This window comes from Cyanistes caeruleus, unplaced genomic scaffold (assembly GCF_971803275.1).
Source record: "Cyanistes caeruleus unplaced genomic scaffold, bCyaCae1.hap1.1 HAP1_SCAFFOLD_78, whole genome shotgun sequence".
Classification (NCBI taxonomy): domain Eukaryota; kingdom Metazoa; phylum Chordata; class Aves; order Passeriformes; family Paridae; genus Cyanistes; species Cyanistes caeruleus.
In genome coordinates this window covers 1238822-1262264 of record NW_028255889.1, presented here as the reverse complement: position 1 = coordinate 1262264, position 23443 = coordinate 1238822, and the positions used below count along the sequence as shown (strand labels likewise).

Here is a 23443-nt window from a genome sequence, read left to right as displayed (position 1 = left end):
ACATTTCAAAGAAATCGCACAACATTCCAGAAACCTCCCACAAAATTCTTTACATTTTCACAAAACTCCACCAAATTCCAGAAACATCCCACAAAATCTCCACAAATTTCCACACAATCTAAGAAAAATACCTCAAAATTCTTCATGTCTCCTCAAAGTCTTTCGAAATTCCACAAACATCCCACACAATTCCCTAAATCTTTTCAAAACCCTTCCAAATAAAAGAAACATCCCACAAAAACTCTTCCAACTTCCACAAAATTCCACAAACATCGCACAAAATTCCAGAAAAATCTTCTCAAAACCCTACCCAATTCCAGAAATATCCTGCAAAATCCCTCAAAAATCCCACCGAAATCCAAAAACATTCCACGGAATTCCACAAACATCCCAACCAACTCCATAAATCTTCTCAAAACCCTTCCAAATTCCAGAAACATCCCACAAAAATCTCCAAAAATTTCCACAAAATTCTACAAACATCGCACAAAATTCCAGAAAAATCTTTTCACAACCCTACCAAATTCCAGAAACATCTTGCAAAATCCCTCTAAAATCCCACCAAATTCCAAAAACATTCCACGGAATTCCAAAAACATCCCAACACACTGCCTTAATCTTCTCAAAACCCTTCCAAATTTCAGAAACATCCCACAAAATCTACAAAAATTTCCACAAAATTCCACAAACATCCCACAAAAATCCACAAACATCCCAACAAACTCCCTAAATCTTCTCAAAACCCTACCAAATTCCAGAAACATCCCACAAAAACTTTCCCAATTTCCACAAAATTCCACAAACATTCCACAAAATTCCAGAAAAATCCCACAAAATTCCACAAACATCCCAACACACTCCGTAAGTCTTATCAAAACCCTACCAAATTCCAGAAACATCCCACAAAATCTCCACAAATTTCCACACAATCTAAGAAAAATACCTCAAAATTCTTCATGTCTCCTCAAAGTCTTTCGAAATTCCACAAACATCCCACACAATTCCCTAAATCTTTTCAAAACCCTTCCAAATAACAGAAACATCCCACAAAAACTCTTCCAATTTCCACAAAATTCCACAAACATCGCAAAAAATTCCAGAAAAATCTTCTCAAAACCCTACCAAATTCCAGAAATATCCTGAAAAATCCCTCAAAAATCCCACCGAATTCCAAAAACATTACACGGAATTCCACAAACATCCCAACCAACTCCATAAATCTTCTCAAAACCCTACCAAATTCCAGAAACATCCCACAAAAATCTCCAAAAATTTCCACAAAATTCTACAAACATCGCACGAAATTCCAGAAAAATCTTCTCAAAACCCTACCAAATTCCAGAAATATCCCACAAAATCTACAAAAATTTCCAAAAAATTCCACAAAAATCCCACAAAATTCCACAAATATCACAACAAACTCCCTAATTCTTATCAAGACCCTACCAAATTCCAGAAATATCCCACAAAATCTTTACAATTTACCACACAATCTAAGAAAAATCCCTCAAAATACTTCAAGCCTTCTCAAAATCTCACCAAATTCCAGAACATTCCAAAACATTTCAAAAAAATCGCACAACCTTCCAGAAACCTCCTACAAAATTCTTTACAATTTCACAAAACCCTACCAAATTGCAGAAACTTCCCACTAAACCTCCACCAATTTGCACACAATCTAAGAAAAATCTTTCAAAATCCCACAAAATTCCAGAAACATCCCACCAAATTCCAGAAACATCACACAAAATTCCACATACATCCCATCAAACTCCCTAAATCTTCTCAAAACCCTACCAAATTCCAGAAACATCCCACAAAATTTTCCCAATTTCCACACAATCTAAGAAAAATACCTCAAAATTCTTCATGTCTCCTCAAAGTCTTACAAATTCCACAAACATCCCACAAAATTCCACAAACATCCCAACAAACTCCTTAAACCTTCTCAAAGCCCTACCAAATTCCGGAAACATCTCACAAAATTCTAGAAAAATCTTCTCAAAACCCCACCAAATTCCAGAAACTTCCCACAAAATCTTTACAAATTTCCACACATCCTAGAAAATTCCCTCAAAATTCTTCACGTCTCCTCAAAATCTCACCAAATTCCAGAACATTCCACAACATTTCAAAGAAATCACACAACATTCCAGAAACCTCCCACAAAATTCTTTACATTTTCGCAAAACTCTATCGAATTCCAGAAACATCCCCCAAAAATCTCCACAAATTTACACACAATCTAAGAAAAATACCTCAATTGCTTCATATCTCCTCAGTCCTTAAAATTGCAGAAACATCCCACAAAATTCCACAAAAATCCCACAGAATTCCAGAAACATCGCACATAATTCCACAAACATCCCAACAAACTCCCTGAATCTTCTCAAAACCCTACCACATTCCCGAAAAATCCCACAAAACTTTTCCAATTTCCACTCATCCTAGAAAAATCCCTCAAAATTCTTCAAGTCTCTTTAAAATCTTACCAAATTCCAGAACATTCCACAACATTCCAAAAAAATCGCACAACCTTCCAGAAACCTCCTACAAAATTCTTTACAATTTCACAAAACCCTACCAAATTGCAGAAACTTCCCACTAAACCTCCACCAATTTGCACACAATCTAAGAAAAATCTTTCAAAATTCTTCAAGTCTAGTCAAAATCCCAAAAAATTCCAGAAACATCCCACCAAATTCCAGAAAAATCACACAAAATTCCACATACATCCCATCAAACTCCCTAAATCTTCTCAAAACCCTACCAAATTCCAGAAACATCCCACAAAAACTTTTCCAATTTCCACACAATCTAAGAAAAATACCTCAAAATTCTTCATGTCTCCTCAAAGTCTTACAAATTCCACAAACATCCCACAAAATTCCACAAACATCCCAACAAACTCCTTAAACCTTCTCAAAACCCCACCAAATTCCAGAAACATCCCACAAAATCTTTACAAATTTCCACACATCCTAGAAAATTCCCTCAAAATTCTTCACGTCTCCTCAAAATCTCACCAAATTCCAGAACATTCCACAACATTTCAAAGAAATCGCACAACATTCCAGAAACCTCCCACAAAATTCTTTACATTTTCACAAAACTCCACCAAATTCCAGAAACATCCCACAAAATCTCCACAAATTTCCACACAATCTAAGAAAAATACCTCAAAATTCTTCATGTCTCCTCAAAGTCTTTCGAAATTCCACAAACATCCCACACAATTCCCTAAATCTTTTCAAAACCCTTCCAAATAACAGAAACATCCCACAAAAACTCTTCCAACTTCCACAAAATTCCACAAACATCGCACAAAATTCCAGAAAAATCTTCTCAAAACCCTACCCAATTCCAGAAATATCCTGCAAAATCCCTCAAAAATCCCACCGAAATCCAAAAACATTCCACGGAATTCCACAAACATCCCAACCAACTCCATAAATCTTCTCAAAACCCTTCCAAATTCCAGAAACATCCCACAAAAATCTCCAAAAATTTCCACAAAATTCTACAAACATCGCACAAAATTCCAGAAAAATCGCTTCACAACCCTACAAAATTCCAGAAACATCTTGCAAAATCCCTCTAAAATCCCACCAAATTCCAAAAACATTCCACGGAATTCCACAAACATCCCAACACACTGCCTGAATCTTCTCAAAACCCTTCCAAATTTCAGAAACATCCCACAAAATCTACAAAAATTTCCACAAAATTCCACAAACATCCCACAAAAATCCACAAACATCCCAACAAACTCCCTAAATCTTCTCAAAACTCTACCAAATTCCAGAAACATCCCACAAAAACTTTCCCAATTTCCACAAAATTCCACAAACATTCCACAAAATTCCAGAAAAATCTTTTCAAAACCTTAACAAATTCCAGAAATATCCTGAAAAATCCCTCAAAAATTCCACCGAATTCCAAAAACATTACACGGAATTCCACAAACATCCCAACAAACTCACTTATTCTTATCAAAACCCTACCAAATTCCACAAACATCCCACAAAATCTTTACAATTTACCACACAATTTAAGAAAAATACCTCAAAATTCTTCATGTCTTCTCAAAACCCAACCAAATTCCAAAATCCTCCCACAAAATCCTTTACAATTTTGCAAAACATTCTCAAATTCCAGAAACATCCCACAAAATCTTTACAAATTTCCACACATCCTAGAAAATTCCCTCAAAATTCTTCAAGCCTTCTCAAAATCTCACCAAATTCCAGAACATTCCACAACATTTCAAAAAAATCACACAAAATTCCAGAAACCTCCCACAAAATTCTTTACATTTTCACAAAACTCCACCAAATTCCAGAAACATCCCACAAAATCTCCACAAATTTCCACACAATCTAAGAAAAATACCTCAAAATTCTTCATGTCTCCTCAAAGTCTTTCGAAATTCCACAAATATCCCACACAATTCCCTAAATCTTCTCAAAACCCTTCCAAATAACAGAAACATCCCACAAAAACTCTTCCAATTTCCACAAAATTCCATAAACATCGCACAAAATTCCAGAAAAATCTTCTCAAAACCCTACCTAATTCCAGAAATATCCTGCAAAATCCCTCAAAAATCCCACCGAAATCCAAAAACATTCCATGGAATTCCACAAACATCCCAACCAACTCCATAAATCTTCTCAAAACCCTACCAAATTCCAGAAACATCCCACAAAATCTCTTCCACTTCCCACAAAATTCCACAAACAACCCACAAAATTACAGAAAAATCTTCTCAAATCCCCACCAAATTCCAGAAATATCCCACAAAATCTTGACAAATTTCCACACATACTAAGAAATACCCTCAAAATTCTTCATGTCTCCTCAAAGTCCTTCAAAATTCCAGAAACATCCCACAAAAATCTCCAAATATTTCCACAAAATTCTATGAACATCGCACAAAATTCCAGAAAAATCTTCTCAAAACCCCACCAAATTCTAGAAATATCCCACAAAATCTCCACAAATTTCCACACAATCTAAGAAAAATACCTCAAAATTCTTGTCTCCTCAAAGTCTTTCGAAATTCCACAAACATCCCACACAATTCCCTAAATCTTTTCAAAACCCTTCCAAATAACAGAAACATCCCACAAAATCTACAAAAATTTCCACAAAATTCCACAAACATCCCACAAAATTCCACAAACATCCCAACAAACTCCCTAAATCTTCTCAAAACCCTACCAAATTCCAGAAACCTCCCACAAAATTCTTTACATTTTTGCAAAACTCTCTCAAATTCCAGAAACATCCCACAAAAATCTCCAAAAATTTTCACAAAATTCCACAAACATCCCGCAAAATTCCAGAAAAATCTTTTCAAAACCCTACCAAATTCCAGAAACATCCAGCAAAATCCCTCAAAAATCCCACCAAATTCCAAAAACATTCCACAGAATTCGACAAACATCCCAACACACTCCCTAAATCTTTTCAAAACTCTACCACATTCCAGAAACTTCCCACAAAATCTACAAAAATTTCCACAAAATTCCACAAACATTCCACAAAATTCCAGAAAAATCTTCTCAAAACCCTACCTAATTCCAGAAATATCCCACAAAATCTTGACAAATTTCCACAAAATCTTAAAAAACCCTCAAAATTCTTCATGACTCCTCAAAGTCTGTCAAATTCTAGAAACATCCCACAGAATCTCCAAAAATTTCCACACAATCTAAGAAAAATACCTCAAAATGCTTCATGTCTCCTCAAAGTCCTTCAAAATTCCAGAAACATCCCACAAAATTCTACAAAAATCCCACAGAATTCCAGAAACATCCCACAAATTTCCACAAACATCCCAACAAACTCCCTAAATCTTCACAAAGTCCTTCAAAATTCCAGAAACATCCCACCAAATTCCACAAACATCCCAACAAACTCCCTAAATCTTCTCAAAACCCTTCCAAATTCCAGAAACATTTCACAGAATCTCTTCCACTTCCCACGAAATTCCACAAACAACCCACAAAATTACAGAAAAATCTTCTCAAAACCCCACCAAATTCCAGAAATATCCCACAAAATCTTGACAAATTTCCACATGTACTAAGAAATACCCTCAAAATTCTTCATGTGTCCTCAAAGTCCTTCAAAATTCCAGAAAAATCCCACAAAATTCCAAAAACATCCCATCAAACTTCTTAAGTCTTATCAAAACCCCACCAAATTCCAGAAACTTCCCACAAAAACTTTACAAATTTCCACACATCCTAGAAAAATCCCTCAAAATTCTTCAAATCTCCTCAACATCTCACCTAATTTCAGAACATTCCACAACATTTCAAAGAAATCGCACAACATTCCAGAAACCTCCCACAAAATTCTTTACATTTTCGCAAAACTCCATCAAATTCCAGAAACATCTCACAAAATCTCCACAAATTTCCACACAATTTAAGAAAAATACCTCTAAATTCTTCATATCTCCTCAAAGTCTTTCAAAATTCCACAAACATCCTACACAATTCCCTAAACCTTCTCAAAACCCTGCCAAATTCCAGAAACATCCCACAAAACTTTTCCAATTTCCACAAAATTCCACAAACATTCCACCAAATTCCAGAAAAATCCCACAAAATTCCACAAACATCCCAACAAACTCCCTAAGTCTTCTCAAAACCCCACCGAATTCCAGAAATATCCCACTAAATCTTTACAAATTACCACACAATCTAAGAAAAATACCTCAAAATTCTTCATGTCTCTTCAAAGTCCTTCAAAATTCCAGAAAAATCCCACAAAATTCCATGAACATCCCAACTAACTCCTTAAATCTTCTCAAAACCCCATCAAATTCCAGAAACTTCCCACAAAATCTTTACAAATTTCCACACATCCTAGAAAATTCCCTCAAAATTCTTCACGTCTCCTCAAAATCTCACCAAATTCCAGAACATTCCACAACATTTTAAAAAAATCGCACATTCCAGAAACCTCCCACAAAATTCTTTACATTTTCACAAAACTCCACCAAGTTCCAGAAACATCCCACAAAATCTCCACAAATTTCCATACAATCTAAGAAAAACATTTCAAAATTCTTCAAGTCGAGTCAAAATTCCTAAAAATTCCAGAAACATCCCAGAAAATTCCAGAAAAATCCCACAAAATTCCACAAACATCCCAACAAAATCTGTAAATCTTCTCAAAACCCTACCATTTTCCAGAACCATCCCACAAAATCTTTACAGATTTCCACAAAATCGAAGAAAAATCCCTCAGAATTTTTCAAGTCTCATCAGTATCCCACAAAATTCCACAAAAATCCCACAAAATTCCAGAAACATCCCACAGAATTCCACAATTATTACACAAAATTCCACAAATATCTCAGAAAATTCCAGTAAAATCTGATTAAATTGTTAGTGTTCAGGAACACACATAATCACAAATGATTATATGCGGGTGCTTTATTAAGAGATCTGGGTGTCAGGGGTACACATACCCAAATCTCTCCCATCTTGGTTTTGAGTTGAACATATTTTCATAGTCTAGCATTATATAACTCACATATTAATTATTAAACTTACATTGTTCTATTGTATGCATTGTTTTTACCCAAGCATGGATTTCTCCTGATCCCCCCCAGCCCCCTAACATTGTTCCTCACGTTCTTTAAACAATAATTACAGCTAATCACATCTAACAATTGTATCATGATCATCTACTGATTACACAGGTGCAATTTTGACCTAATTTTTAGCAAGTACAAGGCCTAACATTTCCCAGGGCCAACTTTTCCAAGGCCTTTCCAAACCTAACTAACTTTCTAAGTCCCCAAATTTTCTAAGATTTTGAGACCTTTTACTATCACTTACAGGACTTGTGTGCTCCAGACCCCTCACCAGCCTTGTTGCCCTTCTCTGGACACGCTCCAGCCCATCCATGACCTTCCTAAATAAATTGGGGGCCCAGAACTGGACACAGCACTCGAGGTGCTGCCCAACCAGTGCAGAGTAGAGGGGAGGAATCCCTGCCCTGCTCCTGCTGGCCACACTGTTCCTGATCCAGGCCAGGAGCCATTGGCCTTCTTGGCCACCTGGGCACACTGCTGGCTCATGCCCAGCCTGCTGTCCATCAGTGTCCCAGCTCCCTTTCTGCCTGGCTGCTGTCCAGCCACTCTGTCCCCAGCCTGTAGCACTGCAGGGGTTGTTGGGGCCAAAGTGCACGACCCGACACTTGGACTTGTTAAACCTCACCTTGTTGGGTTTGGGCCCTGGATCCAGCCTGTCCAGCTGCCTGTGCAGAGCCCTCCTACGCTGCAGCACATCAACACTCCCAGCCAAGCTGGTGTCACCACGGTTCCATGGGGCCCTAGAGTGTCACAATGGTCTCCAGGATTCCATGAAGCCTCCCAGCAATCCAGTTTTGGATCATAATGGGAGTGACTGGACTCATACTGGGAGTATCTGAGAATGACTGGGAACATACCATGCACATCATCCCCCATACTGGGGGTGACTGGGAGCAACTGGGAGCATGCTGGGAGCCAAAGGCATCATACTGGGACTGACTGGGTTGATCTAGTCAGAGGCAAATGGGACCATCCTGGGAGTGCTGCCATGTGACAAGGATCATACTGGAGCTTACTGGACTCATACTGGTGTTGAAAGGGAACAGCTGGGATCTCTGAACACCAAAGGTTTTTTTCCTGCCCACTGAAGAAGGAGCTTCCCAGTGTCCATGTGTGAGGGGACCTTCACCTGAACCAGATGCTGTTAGGAGAAAAAGCTGCCTCTGCTGGCAAATCCCACACAAAAAGTCAATGCCAAGAGAGAGCATTTTACTTTCACAACTTCCCTCCTGGAGTCATAGTCCTTTTGGATCACACAGCAAGCAAGAGAACAGCACAAAATAGAAGGCTGTGTCCAGTTTTTGGCTGGGTGAGCAAACAGAGGGAGCGCCAGGGTCCGCTACCACAGACTCTCCTCTTGGGGAACAGAACCCCCCCAGGCTCCATTCCAAATGCTGTGCACACCCTGCTGGCTACAAACAACCCCTTTTTTAAGAAGTTGTTGGCAGGAGCTCTCCCAAATAAATGGCATCTTAATGGCAATTTTCATTCAAAATCACCTCCGTTCCAAAGGATGAACAGCAAGCCCACAGCAATCCCAAAGGCACATATGGTGCACCTGGGGAAATCCTCCATTTAGGGGCCCAGTGGGTTAAAAAATACCCATAAGAAGCCCCAGAGTCCAGAGTGCAAACTGCAACAACCACTTGCTGGATCATTTTGGCTGTGCTGCACACGTCTGCAGACTGTCTGTCCCCCTGCAAGGACAGAAGGACACCCATCAGGGGCTGGGCTGGCTGCTGAGAATGCCTCGGGCAGGACGATCCTCAGGCAATGAGCAGGTGCCCAGAGCCGCTCTGACACTGAGGCCTCTGTGCCCCACAGCAACGGGAACACCACAAAGACACGGCAAAGTTCCTGTGACATCACAGCAGCAGCTCCCCCAAAAATTGTTTGCAAGGTTCTCCTGGGTCACCAAGGAGCACAAAGGATCCTCAGAGGGCACAACCTATTGCTCAAAGGATCCAAGAGGAGCTCAGAAAATGCAGCAAATGAGGACACCCCACAGCCCAGCCTGAACACTGAGAAGGAACAAAGAAGTGACCAAACCAAAGGAAATACAACTTTTGGTCACTGATGCTTCTGACTAAAACCAGCAAGGCTTGTTCCATCTGGGATCTTTGTTCTAGTTCTAGAAACAAGCAACGTTCTCTGCTGTAACTGTACATAAAGCTGGAACTTGGGGGAAAGAAGTTGTGCGTGACTTCTTGGACATCTTGTGGCTGAGGGTGTCCAAGGCAATGGACTCACAAGCGGGGTCCCTGCCCTCCCGACTGACAGCTGCCATCTCTCCTTCAGCCCCATGCGTGTCTCCAACAACCTCCTGTCAAGGGCCTCCATCCACACATTCCATCACCAGCCACAGATCCTCATTGACGAGGTCACCCAGCATCCCTGAGGCCACAGCAGGGAGTGCTCCTGACATCTGGTACAGCACTGTGGCTTTCCTGGGATCCTTCTGGTGCCTGTGGCTGAGAGGAGTGGGGTGGATGGAACCAGGACGGGTCACAGATCAGCAGCCCCACTGCAAGCAGTGCTTTCTCCTGCTGTGTGGGGACCGTGGGGTGACTGATATTGGGACTCCTCTGGCTTTGGCTCCTGCAGACCACACAGTGGCTCAGACACTGGCCTGAGGGAAGGGGTCTCATGGAAACCCGGCACAGGCATTTCTCTTTGGAGAGGGGGTTCTGCAGGGAGAAGGGAGAACGAGAGACTTTCCTGTCTCCTGAGATTCCCCCTCCTCTTTCAGCAGCCATACCACAGTCCATCAATGCCAGAGTTCATAGGATCACTTCCATGCCAGGGAGCACAAGGCACTCAAAACTGAACCCTGCCAGAGCCCAGCCCTGCCTGCCCATTTGGAGGGTGTGGGGGAATGGAATTTCAGCAGGAGCTGACCCACAATGATACTTTGCCACTTGTGGGTTTCTCACAGCCTTAGAAGGAGTTTGAGATCTCTGTCCCCAACACCCGCTCACCCTTCAAGTGCACACACGCGCCTGGGGGCAATTCAGGGTCCCTGGAGTGGTGGCTGCTAATCTTGGAAACAGGAGCTGTTGTCTTTTCCAATGGGCTTAACTCCCTTCTACCTATTAGAAAGTGGGTGAGTAAAGGAAATGACCCTGGAGGAAGGGGACCAGAACCTTGGAAAAAGATGAAACATCTTTTGTCTGAATTACAAATTAAATCGCTTTCATTTATTTCTTTAGTACTACTCTATTACTACAAACAAAAACATGTTTCTGAGCTGATTGTTGGGATTCGGGGCTTTATTTCTTGGTCTTGTTGTTGTTATTATTATTTTTTAGTATTACTTTTCATTGTCAAGACTTTTAAATCTTAGACATAAATAACAATGGCTGGATGTCACACACTGGGAAAATTCCCTTGTTTTTCCCACCAGAATTAAACTGGACACTCAACTCCAAGTTGCCAGTGGATTCTAAAGACGGAAAATCCTGTTAATGCCGGGTTTGGTGTGGTTTGGAGCGGGGGAAGGGTCTCATCCCCTCCCAGAGGCGCCCCAAGCCCGCTCTGCTGCCACGTCTGCGCTCGCGGCCCCTCACGGCGGCCCTGCCCTGGGGACGTGGTGGGACCCCCTCCTGCCAGTGCTGAGGCTCCTCATGGCCCCTCACAGCCCCTCATGGCCCCATAGAATTTCTCATGGCCCCATAAAACCTCTCATGGCCCCATAAAACCTCTCATGGCCTCGTATGGTCCCTCATGGCCTCTCAAAGCCCTTCATGGCCCCTCATTTTTCCTCACGGCCCCTCTCAGCTCCAGGCGCGGGGTTCCTCCCAAAGGAGAAGGGGTCGGGCCCTGCTCTTTCTCCTTTTATTTCGGTCCCTTCATAGCGATGAGTAAACAAAGGCTGAATGGAGCCTTTCCCCAGCGTTTCCCTCGGGGTTCATTGCAGGCTGAAGCTCTGTGCTGGCGCTGGCCCAACATCCCTGCAGCCCCCAAGGCCTTTGCTGTCCCCCCGTGTCCATTCCCTGTCCCCGAGTCCCGCCCGGCTCTGGCAGCAGCAGCAGCCGCAGCGCAGCGGGCGCCGGCCCGGCCCGGCCGGGGCTCCCGGCCACGAGCAGCAGCAGCGCCGGCCCTTCCCACCTGCTCCTGCCTCGGCTTCCCAGGCCTTTTGCCAGGGCAATTCTGGACTACAGCAACAATCCCCCACAAACAGCCCTGATTTCTCAGGCCCGCCTCTGCTGCCTTCAGCCAGCCCTCAGAGGAAGAAAGGATCGGGTTCCAGCGCTGTTTTCAGCGCTGTTTTACTCACCCTGAGGAGACAGCAGGAGGCTGTTGGTGCCTTGGCCTTGGCAATTGTGGATCCCAGCTGATCTTGCCCCTCTTCTGCTTGCCACTTGAATTTTAGCAGTACAGCTGCAATTTCCTCTTTCAATCAGTGCGGCCCACTGTGCTTTTCTGACAGGGAACTCGGACTGCTTGTTAAAAAGGCCTCATGAGTAGTAGATCTCCAAATGCTCCCAAGGCCCTGAGCACAAAATCAAAGAGAATTAAAGCCACACAGGTCACATTTGCAGTGTTCAAACACAGCCCTGTTGCTGCTGCTGCTGCTGAAATAGAATCAACTGACAGAGGCCATCACAGAAATTGCCTTTACAGTGGCAAATAAAATGAAAATATCGACCAGGAGAAAGGAAAAACAGAACTCCCCAACTCGCTTCACTGTTTCTACCGAGCAGCAGAAGAAAAAGGAACAGGGCACCTTTCAGGCAGTTCCACAAGCTCAGGGTTCTCATTTCATGGGGAATCTGAGATGCAATTGGCCTTTTTAAAAGGATAAAACAAAGGGAATGAATTGGAAATTATTAGGAAAAAATGTACCTTCTTATATACAAAGTTCACCAAGTCATTCCCTGCATTTCTCCTTTTCACATTCTTTCTGTCATCCAGAGAGGTCCAGCTTATCATGTTCAGATGCTTATCATCAACTGATTGTGCTCTTGATTTCTCCCAGTGCAAGAGATGGAGAATCATCTAAACTGAACACAGAAACAAACTCTCTCTGTCAGCCCATTTTCATGTTCCAGATCACTTTCAAGATGTCCATGGGGGATTTGGAATTATCAGCTCTCCACTTCTGGCTGCACACCCTGGAGATTCTTTCTCCACATTCAGCCATGCTTGTATTCCCTAACAATTCCTGGTACCTCATCATGTTTTCTTTGGGTAGAAGAGTAACAGTGAAAACCTTACCAATGGCACAACTCCCCTGTCCACAAGGAAAAGAAAGAACAAATTGTCAAGTGCTTCAAATATTTGTCCTGCTTTGCTGCAAGAGTTGTGCTGCAGTCACTTACAGTGTGGGAAACCAAGAGAAGCTGCAGCTGGGGGCACATTTTGTGACAGGAGCTGCGCCTTGTTCTCCAGGACAGGTTTTTGGAAAGAACAGACGTGACTGTGGAGAAGATTCTGGGAAAATTGAAACAACTTTTTTATGAAATGAAAATCAAATCAAAAGAAACAACCAATATGTTTTTCTCTATTTTTCTCTATTTATTTTTATGTTCCCCTTTTCCATCTTGCACTTTCTCCATCCCATTCATTCCAAATGGATCTCACCTCTAAGATCTGAGACTTGGCAAGTTTTAGACACTGTAAAATACCATGAGCTATACCCAGTTTGCCTTGCCCTGTTTTCCTTGGAAAGCAATGCTGGAGACACAAGTGCAGTGCTTGGGTCGGGTACAAATTCTGCATTCAGGGAATGTGCTCAGACGGTGTCTGACCCTCAGCAGGGACAAGGTACAGCAGCAGCCAAGGGCCGTCCTGTGCCCCTGTGCAGGAGTCAAGACTCTGGCTCTTGGCTCAACACGGCAAAGTTGCCGTGTTTGGCCAGGCTCAGGGGCTGCCCGGGGAGTGCGGGGCTCGGGCCGGGGCCGAGCGGGCAACGGACAAACGGACACGGGGACAAACGGTCCCGGTGCTTCAGTTGCAGCGGCGGCAGCAGCGGCAGCAGCAGCAGCGGCGGCAGCAGCAGCAGTGGAAGCAGCGAAAGCATCAAATTTATCACTTTTCTGTCTCTCCTCTCCCTTTCCCACTGTCCCACATTCCCTCCGGGTCTCCCTTTTCCTGTGTCCCCCTCTCTTCCAGGTTCCCTCTCCCCGTACCCGCCCGGGCCATGCCCCCGGCCCGCCCCCGGACCCGCCCACGGGCCCAGGCGGGGTTGCCCCGGCCCCGGTCCCGGCCCCGTCCCCGGCCGTCCCGCCGTGGTCTCGCCTTCGCCGGGCTCTGGCTGTGCTGGCGCTGGCGCTGCTGGGCGGGCATCATTGCCTGGGGCTGGGGCGGAATCGCTGCCCTTTGGCTCCGCCTTGCCCGATCCCGGCCCCGGCCCCGACGCAGGCTCCGGTCCCGGCCCCGACCCCGGCCCCGGCCCCGGCCCCGACCCCGGCGCCGGCTCCTCCCGGGGCCCGCGGAGGACACAGGCGGCGCGGCCGCTGCCGCCGCCTCCGCTGCGGCTTCCCCGGCCCGAGCTCCGCCGCTCAGCAGCGCGGCCGCTGGCCCCGAGCCGCCTCTGCCGCGTTCCAATGAGGGAACGCCTGCGGATGCCCGGCCCGGGGAGCTCGGGGAGCGCTCGGGGGCCGTTCCTGTCCCCGGGCCGAGCGCTGATGGCCGCGACTCGCCCCCAGGGAAGGCGCAGGAGGCCCTGCAGCAGCGCTACGAGCTGGGCCCGCTGCTGGGGCGCGGCGGCTTCGGCAGCGTCTTCGCGGCCACGCGACTCTCGGACGGCGCCCCGGTGAGCGGTGGGCAGAGGAGGAGGAGGAGGAGGGGGCGGAGGAGATGGCGGGGGCGCGGCGGGGCGGGCAGCGAGCTCAAGCCTCTGCTGCTCCTTGCTCGCAGGTGGCCATCAAATGTGTGCCGCGGGATCGCGTCCGGCTCTGGGGCGAGCTGGTGAGTGTGCGGGGCCAGCGGCAGAAGCCGGGGCGTGCCGGGCAGGGATGAGCCGGGGCCCGGCGGGGTGGGAGCCGCCGAGAGCCCTGCGGGGAGAGCGGGCGCGGGGTGAGCGAGGTGTGCAGAGCATCCCGGGCTGGCTGAGGGGTCCCAGAGCCCTGGCCCGGCCTCAGCCCCACTGACAGCACCGTGCTCCTCCCGCAGCCCGACGGCACCCGTGCTCCCCTGGAGATTGTGCTGCTGGACAGGGTGTCCTCTGGCTGTGCTGCAGTCATTCAGCTGCTGGAGTGGCTTGAGCTCCCCGACAGCTTCGTGTTAGTGTTGGAGCGTCCACAGCGGTGCCAGGACCTCTCGCATTTGCTGGCGGAGCGGAGGTTCCTGCCAGAGGAGGAGGCGCGGGGGCTCTTTCGCCAGGTGCTGGAGGCCGTGCAGCACTGCAGCAGCTGCGGGGTCCTGCACAGGGACATAAAACCGGAGAACATCCTGCTCGACCTGGCCACTGGGCAGCTGAAATTGATCGACTTTGGCTGTGGCGCCTTCCTGCAAGACACAGCCTACACCCAGTTTGCAGGTGAGCCCTCGCAGGGGATGCTCCTGGCCATCTCATGGCCCAGCCTGGCTGTGGCACCGGGGATTCCCCGTGGTGCTGCCAGGATGGGATCAATGCTTGAGGCAAATTGATTTGGATGGGGGTGTGAGGGGGGCCAGCTCCCAGCCCTGCCAAGAGCCTTCAGCACCCACTGTGCCCTGGGCTGGGGCTGGGACAGCCAGCCTGACAAAAACCCCCATGGGGGTAGCAGAGGGCGGGGGTCTGACCCCATGCCCCAGAGAGTTTAGTGAGTCAGCGAGGAAGGGCTTGAACTCCTCTGCTCCCCACGTTTGCCTTGGCCTATTAACAATGTTTTGGAGGCCATGCAGGCAGGGAGGAGAGTGTGTTTTCTCTACCACGGGGTGGGTTTTTATTTGCTTGTCATGGTTGGGCCTCCCCAGTGCTTCTGCTGCCCTCTTGCAGCAGCAGTGGCTTCTTTTCCAACCCTGGGTTTGTAGCCAAGTGCCAGGTGCTGGCAAGAGGGCAGTGGGTCACCCCGTGTGCCGCTGGGGCAGCCCCCACATGCCCAGGGATGCTGGGGCCAGGCTCTGGGAGCAGCAGCATCCCCCTGATGAGCTCCATCTGTGTTCCACAGGAACCCTGTCCTACAGCCCACCAGAGTGGATCCACCAGCAACGCTACCATGGCCAGGCAGCAACAATCTGGTCCCTGGGCCTCCTGCTCTACCAGCTGGTCATAGGGAAGCACCCATTCATGAGGGGCCAGCAGATCATCTGGGGGCGGATCTTGTTCCCACGACGGCTCTCCCAAGGTGAATCCTCATCTCTGGGCACAGGGGGAACACCAGGCTTGGGAGACAGCTGTGGGCTTATGAGCATCCTGCTCTGGCAGCTGCTGAGGAGGTGGCACATGTCCTGCTCTCCTGCAAACAGGGAATCCATGGGGAAGTTTAGGCCCAGCTCTGGGCACACCCAGCATGGCCTGGGCACTGGAAGGGGGTGGCAACTTCTCCAACTGACTGGTGATTCCTGGTTTCTCTCTTCAGAATGCCAAGATATTATTAAGAGGTGTTTGTCCATGCAACCCTCGGACAGGCCATCCTTAGAAGACCTTTTCCGCGATCCTTGGATGCAGGCTGTTCATCTGCCCTAGGAGATGGGAGAGATCCACATGCACAGTTGGATCCAGGGGCCTGGCAGGTAACAGCTCCACACATTTCTTGGCAATCAGTGGCAAAGCAAACCAGGCTGTTTTTGTCGTGCCTGTAGCTCTGAGCAGGGGTCATCAGAAGGGAACACACAGCTCTTGGGCTGGAGCTGAGCTGGACACCTGGTGTGGCAAGCACTGGTGGCCACCATTCCCCCTGCTTTTGCTTGTCTGCTTCACTGATGGCTGGGACCCTGGGCAGAGCACTGACAGCCTGGTCTGGCCCCTAGGCAAGGAGAAGGAGCCCCTGGAGAAGCTGTTACCCGCTGGGGCTGCTGCTGGAGACACCAAGGGCAACCTCGAGGATGGCAATCTCTTCCTCCAGCTGGCCAGCTGAAGATGATGGATTTCAATTCTGGCATGTCTTCTTCAAAGACTCGCTCCACGCCCAATTTGCAGGTGAGTCCACAGCCAGGGGATGCTCCCAGATCTGGGCATGGCACAGCCTGGCCAGGCACCAAAGGTTCCCCCCTTGGCTGGGGTGGATGCAAGCAATTCTTCAGTTGGCTGCCAAGCTGCTTTTTGTCTCTGGACAGCTGCTGAGGGGCTGGGTCTGCCGTGGCTGGCTGCAGGCTGGGCACATGGCCTGCCCTCCTGCTCTGCTCCCAAAGGCAGCAGTGATGGGCAGCTTTGGGCCCAGCTCTGAGCATGGCCAGCATGGCCTGGGCACTGCGGGTGGCTGGGACAAGGGGACAGGAGCCTTCAGCTGACGGGCGGTTTCTGGTTTCTCTCCTTGCAGCCGGGCTCTGCAGATGCTGAGGCTGCTCTGGGCTCTGCCAGGGCTCTGCTGGGCTCAGCCCCAGGCACAGCTGGGCTCACCCTGCCCTCCCATTGCTCTGACAGCTTTGCATCACACGAGCCCGTTCCCAGCACAGCGCCTGAGCTTTCTGCTTTTGCAGGTGAGTGAAACTCTCCTGCAGGCCAAGAGATTGCAGTTAGGGACACACATCCAATTGGCAAGGACCCAAACTCTCCACAGTCCCAGCTGAATGCCTGCATCTGCACAGGATGTTTTCTGTGTCCCACTCTTCCTTTCTTTTTGGCTGGAATTGTGCAATTGCACTTTCTTCCTCCTCTAGAAGTGCCACTGCTGTGTTCCTGAGGCAGTGCAGTCTGGAGCTGATGGATGAAGAATCGCCCTTCTGCACTTCCAAACCAGAGCAAAAAGCTGTAAGTGGGACTTTGCATCTTTAAGAAACCCCTGAATGTTTGAAAAGGAATGTGTAGCTCATTCACAGGGTGAGAAGGAAGGGCATCTTCTAAAGGATTTGGGGTTTGAAAGAGTTTAGATTCCCAGTGCTGCTTGGAGCTGGCAAGGCGCAAAGCACTTTCTTCTTGCTTCACTCCAATTTCACCACAATTTAAAATAACAATATTGGAATCCAACCCCACAAACTTTTTCAAAAAGGTTCCTGAGGCCGGTAAGATGCATCATGCCATCAGGACATTTACAAAGTAAATAACTGAGTTTTATGTTTCAAAAGACCAATTACACCTTAATTCAAAGTTAGAGAAGATTTTTCACTGCACACTTGGGTTCTGTTTTTATCTTTCACATTTTATAGAAGTTTTTTTCTTTTATTTTTCCGCATTTTTCCCCTTAAAACAGAAATCATGCTATGAAAAAGAAGTGTCCTTTGCTCCTGGTTCCTGCGTGGAGCAGCTCCCTTCCCGCTGGCTGAGCTGCTCAGGCAGAGCCCAGCAGCTCCTGGCCCTGCAGGGCTGAGGCTTTTCCCCGTTGCTGGGCACAGACTGATGGAGCAGCACTGCTGAACACAGGGACACGCAGAGGGAGCAGAGCAGCTGCCTTTGCCCACCTGAAGCTCCAAGGCCAAACTCTGAGCAGGCACGGCTGGAAGAGACTCGCAGGCTCCCTGTTGGCTCTGCTGCCCCACTTGTGCCCGGCCCAGCTCTGCGTGAGGCACAGGGAGAACAAGGGGCAGCTCCCTCCCAGCCCCAGCCCAGGGACCCCTCCAGCCCCTGGCCTTGGGTCACTGTCAGCACCTGCTGCTCCAGCCACGGCTTGTGCTGGCACTGACAGCAGCAACCAAACTGGGGCTGGTCCTGAGGGAGCAGCAGCAGTGCCTGGATCTGATCCCTCAGTGTGGGGCAGTGCTGGAAATATGAACGCAGCAGCAGCACCACCACCAGCAGCACCAGCAGCAGCACCACCAGCAGCAGCTTCACCAGCAGCGCCAGCAGCAGCACCACCAGCAGTACGATCAGCAGCAGCACGAGCAGCAGCACCAGGGGCAGGATCAGCACCAGCAGCAGCACCAGCAGCACCAGCAGTACCAGCAGAACCAGCTCCAGCAGCACCAACAGCAGCAGCAGCAGCACCAGCACCAGCACCAAAAGCAGCACCAGCAGCAGCACGACCAGCAGCTGAAGCAGCAGCAGCAGGACCAGCAGCACCAGCAGCACCAGCACCAACAGCACCAGCAGTGCCAGCAGTACCAGCACCAGCAGCACCAGCATCACCAGCAGCAGCACCAGCAGCAGTAGCATCAGCATCAGCAGCACTACCAGTAGCAGCAGCAGCAACAGCAGCAGCAGCAGCAGCAGCAACAGCAGCAGCAGTGCCAGCAGCACCAGCAGTACCAGCAGAACCAGCAGCACCAGCAGCACCAGGGACAGGACCAGCACTAGCTTCACCAGCAGTGCCAGCAGCAGCACCACGACCACCAGCAGCAGCATCAGCAGCAGTGCCAGCAGCACCAGCACCACCACCACCACCAGTGCCAGCAGCACCAGAACCAGCACCACCAGCAGCACCACCAGCACCAGCAGTAGCACCAGGGGCAAGATCAGCACCAGCAGCACCATCAGCACCACCAGCAGCAGCAACAGCAGCAGCACCAGCAGCAGTACCAGTAGTGCCAGCAGCACCAGCAGCAGTGCCAGCAGCAGCACCAGCAGCACCTGCACCAGTACCAGCACCAGCAGCAGCACCACCAGCACCAGCAGCAGCACCAGCAGAAGCACCAGCAGCACCAGCATCACCAGCAGCAGCACCAGCAGCAGCATCACGTGCAGCACCAGGACCAGCAGCACCAGCAGTACCAGCAGAACCAGCAGCAGCACTACCACCAGTGCCAGCAGCAGCACCACCAGCGCCAGCAGTAGCACCAGGGTCAGGATCAGCACCAGCAGCACCAGCAGCAGCACCAGCCATAGCATCAGCAGCAGCACCAGGGGCTGGACCAGCACCAGCAGCACCAGAAGAAGCAGCATCAGTGGCAGCAGCAGCACCAGCAGCAGCACCACCAACAGCACCACCACCACCAAGAGCAGCACCAGCAGGAGCACCAGAAGCAGGACCAGCAGCACCAGCAGCACCAGTACCAGCAGCACCAGCAGCAGCACCACCACCACCAGCACCAGCAGTGCTAGCAGCACCACCAGCAGCAGCAACAGCAGCAACAGAACCGCCAGCACCAGCAGTAGCACCAGGGGCAGGATCAGCAGCACCAGCAGCAGCAGCAGCAGCACTAGCACCAGCAGCACCAGCACCAGCACCAGCAACATCAGTGGCAGCACCAGCAGTGCCAGCACCAGCAGCAGCAGCAGCACCAGAACTAGCAGCACCAGCACCAGCAGCACCAGAACCAGCAGTGCCAGCAGCACCAGCACCAGCACCAGCAGTACCAGCACCAGCAGCACCAGCAGCAGCACCAGCAGAAGCACCAGCAGCACCAGCATCACCAGCACAGCAGCAGCAGCAGCAGCAGCAGCAGCAGCACCTGCAGCATCAGTGGCAGCACCAGCCACCAGCAGCACCAGCAGAACCAGCAGCAGCACTGCCACCAGTGCGAGCAGCAGCAGCACCAGCACCGCCAGCACCAGCAGTAGCACCAGGGGCAGGATCAGCACCAGCAGCACCAGCAGCAGCACCAGCCATAGCATCAGCAGCAGCACCAGGGGCTGGACAAGCACCAGCAGCAGCAGCACCAGAAGAAGCAGCACCAGCAGCACCATCAGCAGCATCAGTGGCAGCACCAGCAGTACCAGCAGCAGCAGAGGCAGCAGCACCAGTAGCACCATCGTCACCAGCACCAACACCAGCACAAGCAGCACCAGTAGTGCCAGCAGCAGCATCAGCAGCACCAGCAGCAGGACCAGCAGTGCCAGCAGCACCACCACCAGCACCAGCATCACCACCAGCACGAGCAGCAGCAGCACCAGCACCAGAAGCAGGACCAGCAGCAGCACCAGCACCAGTAACAGCAGCACCAGCAGTGCCAGCAGCACCAGCAGCAGGAGCTGCAGTGCCAGCAGCAGCATCACCAGTACCTGCACCAGCACCAGCAGCACCAGCAGTAGCACCAGGGGCAGGATCAGCACCAGCAGCACCAGCCATAGCATCAGCAGCACCACCACCAGCACCACCAGCAGCATAAGTGGCAGCACCAGCAGGACCAGCAGCACCACCACCAGCACCTGCACCAGCAGCAGCAGCACCAGCAGCACCACCAGCACCAGCAGTGCCAGCACCCGCAGCAGTACCAACAGCAGCACATGGAGCTGACTTTCAGTGCAGCCTCTGCCATGCTTCCCTCCCTGTGCAGCGGTGTCACAGCAGCCTGAGGCACCTGGGAGCCCTCAGTGCCAGCAGGGACTAGAGATGGCAGCCCTGGGCTCCTGCATGTTACGCCAGGAACAGAGCTGGGGACTTCCTCTCCATGTGGAGCTTCCAGATGGAAAAGGCTGCTGTGACCAGGCAGCTCCAAGGGCACAGAAAGGAGGGGCTCGACCCCTTGATCTGTGCCAGTCCCACAGTCCTGGGCAGCAGCCACAGAGCCCTGGGGGAGCAGAGGGCACAGCAAGAGGGACAAAAGCAGTCAAGGTCAGAGACTGGGAAGAGCCAGACCTGGGAGCAGGAACAGCTGCTTCATTGAACTCCTGGAGGAAGCTCTTGGCTGGTTCAAAGCCCTGAAAGGTGTGAAGGGCAGAGAAGAGGCCACACCAAACAATGCTCCTGTTTTCACACCTCCCCTCTCTGTGTCCCAGAAGGAATTGGATGAACTGTATTCTTCTCTCTGAGTCGTCTCGTTCAGCGTGAGCAGCTCAGCACCAGGAGCTGAAGGAGCTGAAGCCTCAGGCCACAAGAGCTGAGCAAGAGGGGGGCTTTTGGGCCAAAGTAATGCTGCTAAGTAATGGACCTAGCTGAATGCAGCAGATAGAATCCTGCAATTATAGAATCCATTTTGCTGGAAAAGGCCTCTGAGCTCATCCAGTCCAGCCAGTCACCCAGCAGTGTCAAGCCCAGCACTAAACCTCGTCCCTGAAGTGCCAAGGTCTGAACAACAGGCCCTGAGTGAGGCCTGAACAACAGGCCCTGAGCCAAAGGTGACCTCTGGATGAACCTTCCAACCAGAGGTTATCTGTCTGTCTGCTCATTACTGAAATATGCATGGTCATTAGCACTGTGATAGATGGATCCACTCATCAGTGAAACATGGATTGACCTTTCTGTGTTTAGAAGCCAGACAAGGCCATTCAATCTGACATCTGGCCTTGTTTGGGGTGTATGGACAGAGTCAATTCCCTTGGTTCCTCCTTGAGGCCTGGCCAGGCTTTGGTAGGGACGCAAGAGGAGGATGAAACCAGATATTCCCACACCAGAAGTGCTGTCAGTTTGTTTATTCAGCACTGTCAAAGCTGGGCCCTCTCTCACAGCAGAGGTTGAGCCTCACCTGTGGCTGGAGGCACCTGCAGGATTTCCCAGTGTCCAGGAGTGGCTCTCCAGTCCTTGGCTGTGACAGCTTCCCCAGCTGATGGGTGGATCTGGGGATGGCAAAGTCTGAGGGGAACTGGATCTTTGTTAATGCCTGCGGGCAATCTTTGGCAGTGATGATTGGGTGCATTGCTGAGCTGCTCCTTTTGTGATACTTTGCTGCTTGGAGCTGCAGTAAGTGACACTGATTCCTTCAGGTGGTGTTGGTGCCTTTGGTGCTGACCCTGCCCACTGTGAAACCAAATTGGCAAAGTCTGGCCAGATCACAACAAAATATCACTTTTTAAATGTAAATGTAAGGAATCAGTCCCATCTGAAGTTCCCAGAAGGGAAGCCCTCCCCAGAGTTCACTGGCTCTGGAGCAGGGCTGAGGTCAGAGCACCGTGCGAGCAGTGGGGCAGTCGGTTAAAAGAGGCTGAACCGCAGGATGTCTTAAAATGCATCCAAACATTGCATATGGAAAAAGGAAAAGAACTTGTGGGTTTGGGAAGACAAGGATGGATTTTCTTAACAGCACCAACAGAAGGAACAGTTGTTTTTTGGAATGCTCCCACATGAAGGTACAGAAAAAGGTTTTAGTCTTGAGCTCAGGTTTGTTTGTGCAAGTAACATAATAACAATAACAACACAATAATATATATTTATATATATAACCAAAACTCAATAATGTGAAATAATGCTGAAAATACCAATTTGTGAGCTTTGGCTGCTCACTGTAACACTAAATACCCTACAAAAAAGAACTGGCAAAGACCCAAATGTCAGTGGTAAACTTTGTGAATTTTATACAAGGAATAAAGGAGGAACGGATAAAACTGGCTGTTTTTATAGGGTTTGTTGATACTATGATGCAGAATGCTTTGTCTGTTCCTGTGAAAAACACACTGATTAAGACTGCTGGGTTTTTCATGTACCAGACTCTCTACAAGCTGCAGGATTGGTTGAACAGGTGAAGGAGTTGTTAAAAGAGCAGTTGATAAAATGAGGAAATGGGAACCTGTCCTGGTGGAGAACCCATCTCCCAGATGTGTTCCATGCCCTTAACAATGGGCCCACTGGGGAAATGGAAACCCCTGGGTGTGCAGGGCTGCACCCAATTTGCAAACACAACCATGGACAGTGAGACTTGGACTGCCTGGGAAATGGTTCTGGGTGTGATGGCCCCTGACAGGGCCACCCCAGAGGCTGCAGGGCTGGACCTTCCTGCACTGGAATTAATTAGGAAAAAGCCAAAGCAAATGAAAGTTAACAATACAAGAACAGGAATTCAGATTCCTCCAGAACACTTTGGTTTGGTAACTGCTCACTTGAGCTTGGCCTTGCAAAGTGTTGATGTCATGGGAGGAGGAATTGATGCAGATTATCAAGGAGAAATTAAAGAAAATCTGTTAAAAATGAATGAACAAGATTGGATGATTCA

At 49.1% G+C, this 23443-nt stretch overlaps 1 protein-coding gene across 1 annotated transcript in view; it reads left to right on the top strand.

Annotated features, from left to right (window-relative positions):
- The window catches only part of LOC147646814 (serine/threonine-protein kinase pim-1-like), a 124339-nt gene extending 101707 nt beyond the window's left edge, over nucleotides 1–22632 (top strand). Inside the window, exons 2-10 of the mRNA XM_086872949.1 lie at nucleotides 13982–14375; nucleotides 14480–14530; nucleotides 14735–15101; nucleotides 15715–15891; nucleotides 16126–16279; nucleotides 16517–16685; nucleotides 17026–17185; nucleotides 17366–17456; nucleotides 17896–22632. Coding sequence (XP_086729075.1) covers nucleotides 13982–14375; nucleotides 14480–14530; nucleotides 14735–15101; nucleotides 15715–15891; nucleotides 16126–16232 — 1096 coding nt within the window. The 3' untranslated portion in view covers nucleotides 16233–16279; nucleotides 16517–16685; nucleotides 17026–17185; nucleotides 17366–17456; nucleotides 17896–22632. The remainder of the gene's footprint in view (nucleotides 1–13981; nucleotides 14376–14479; nucleotides 14531–14734; nucleotides 15102–15714; nucleotides 15892–16125; nucleotides 16280–16516; nucleotides 16686–17025; nucleotides 17186–17365; nucleotides 17457–17895) is intronic.
- The last annotated feature ends 811 nt before the right edge of the window (nucleotides 22633–23443 follow it).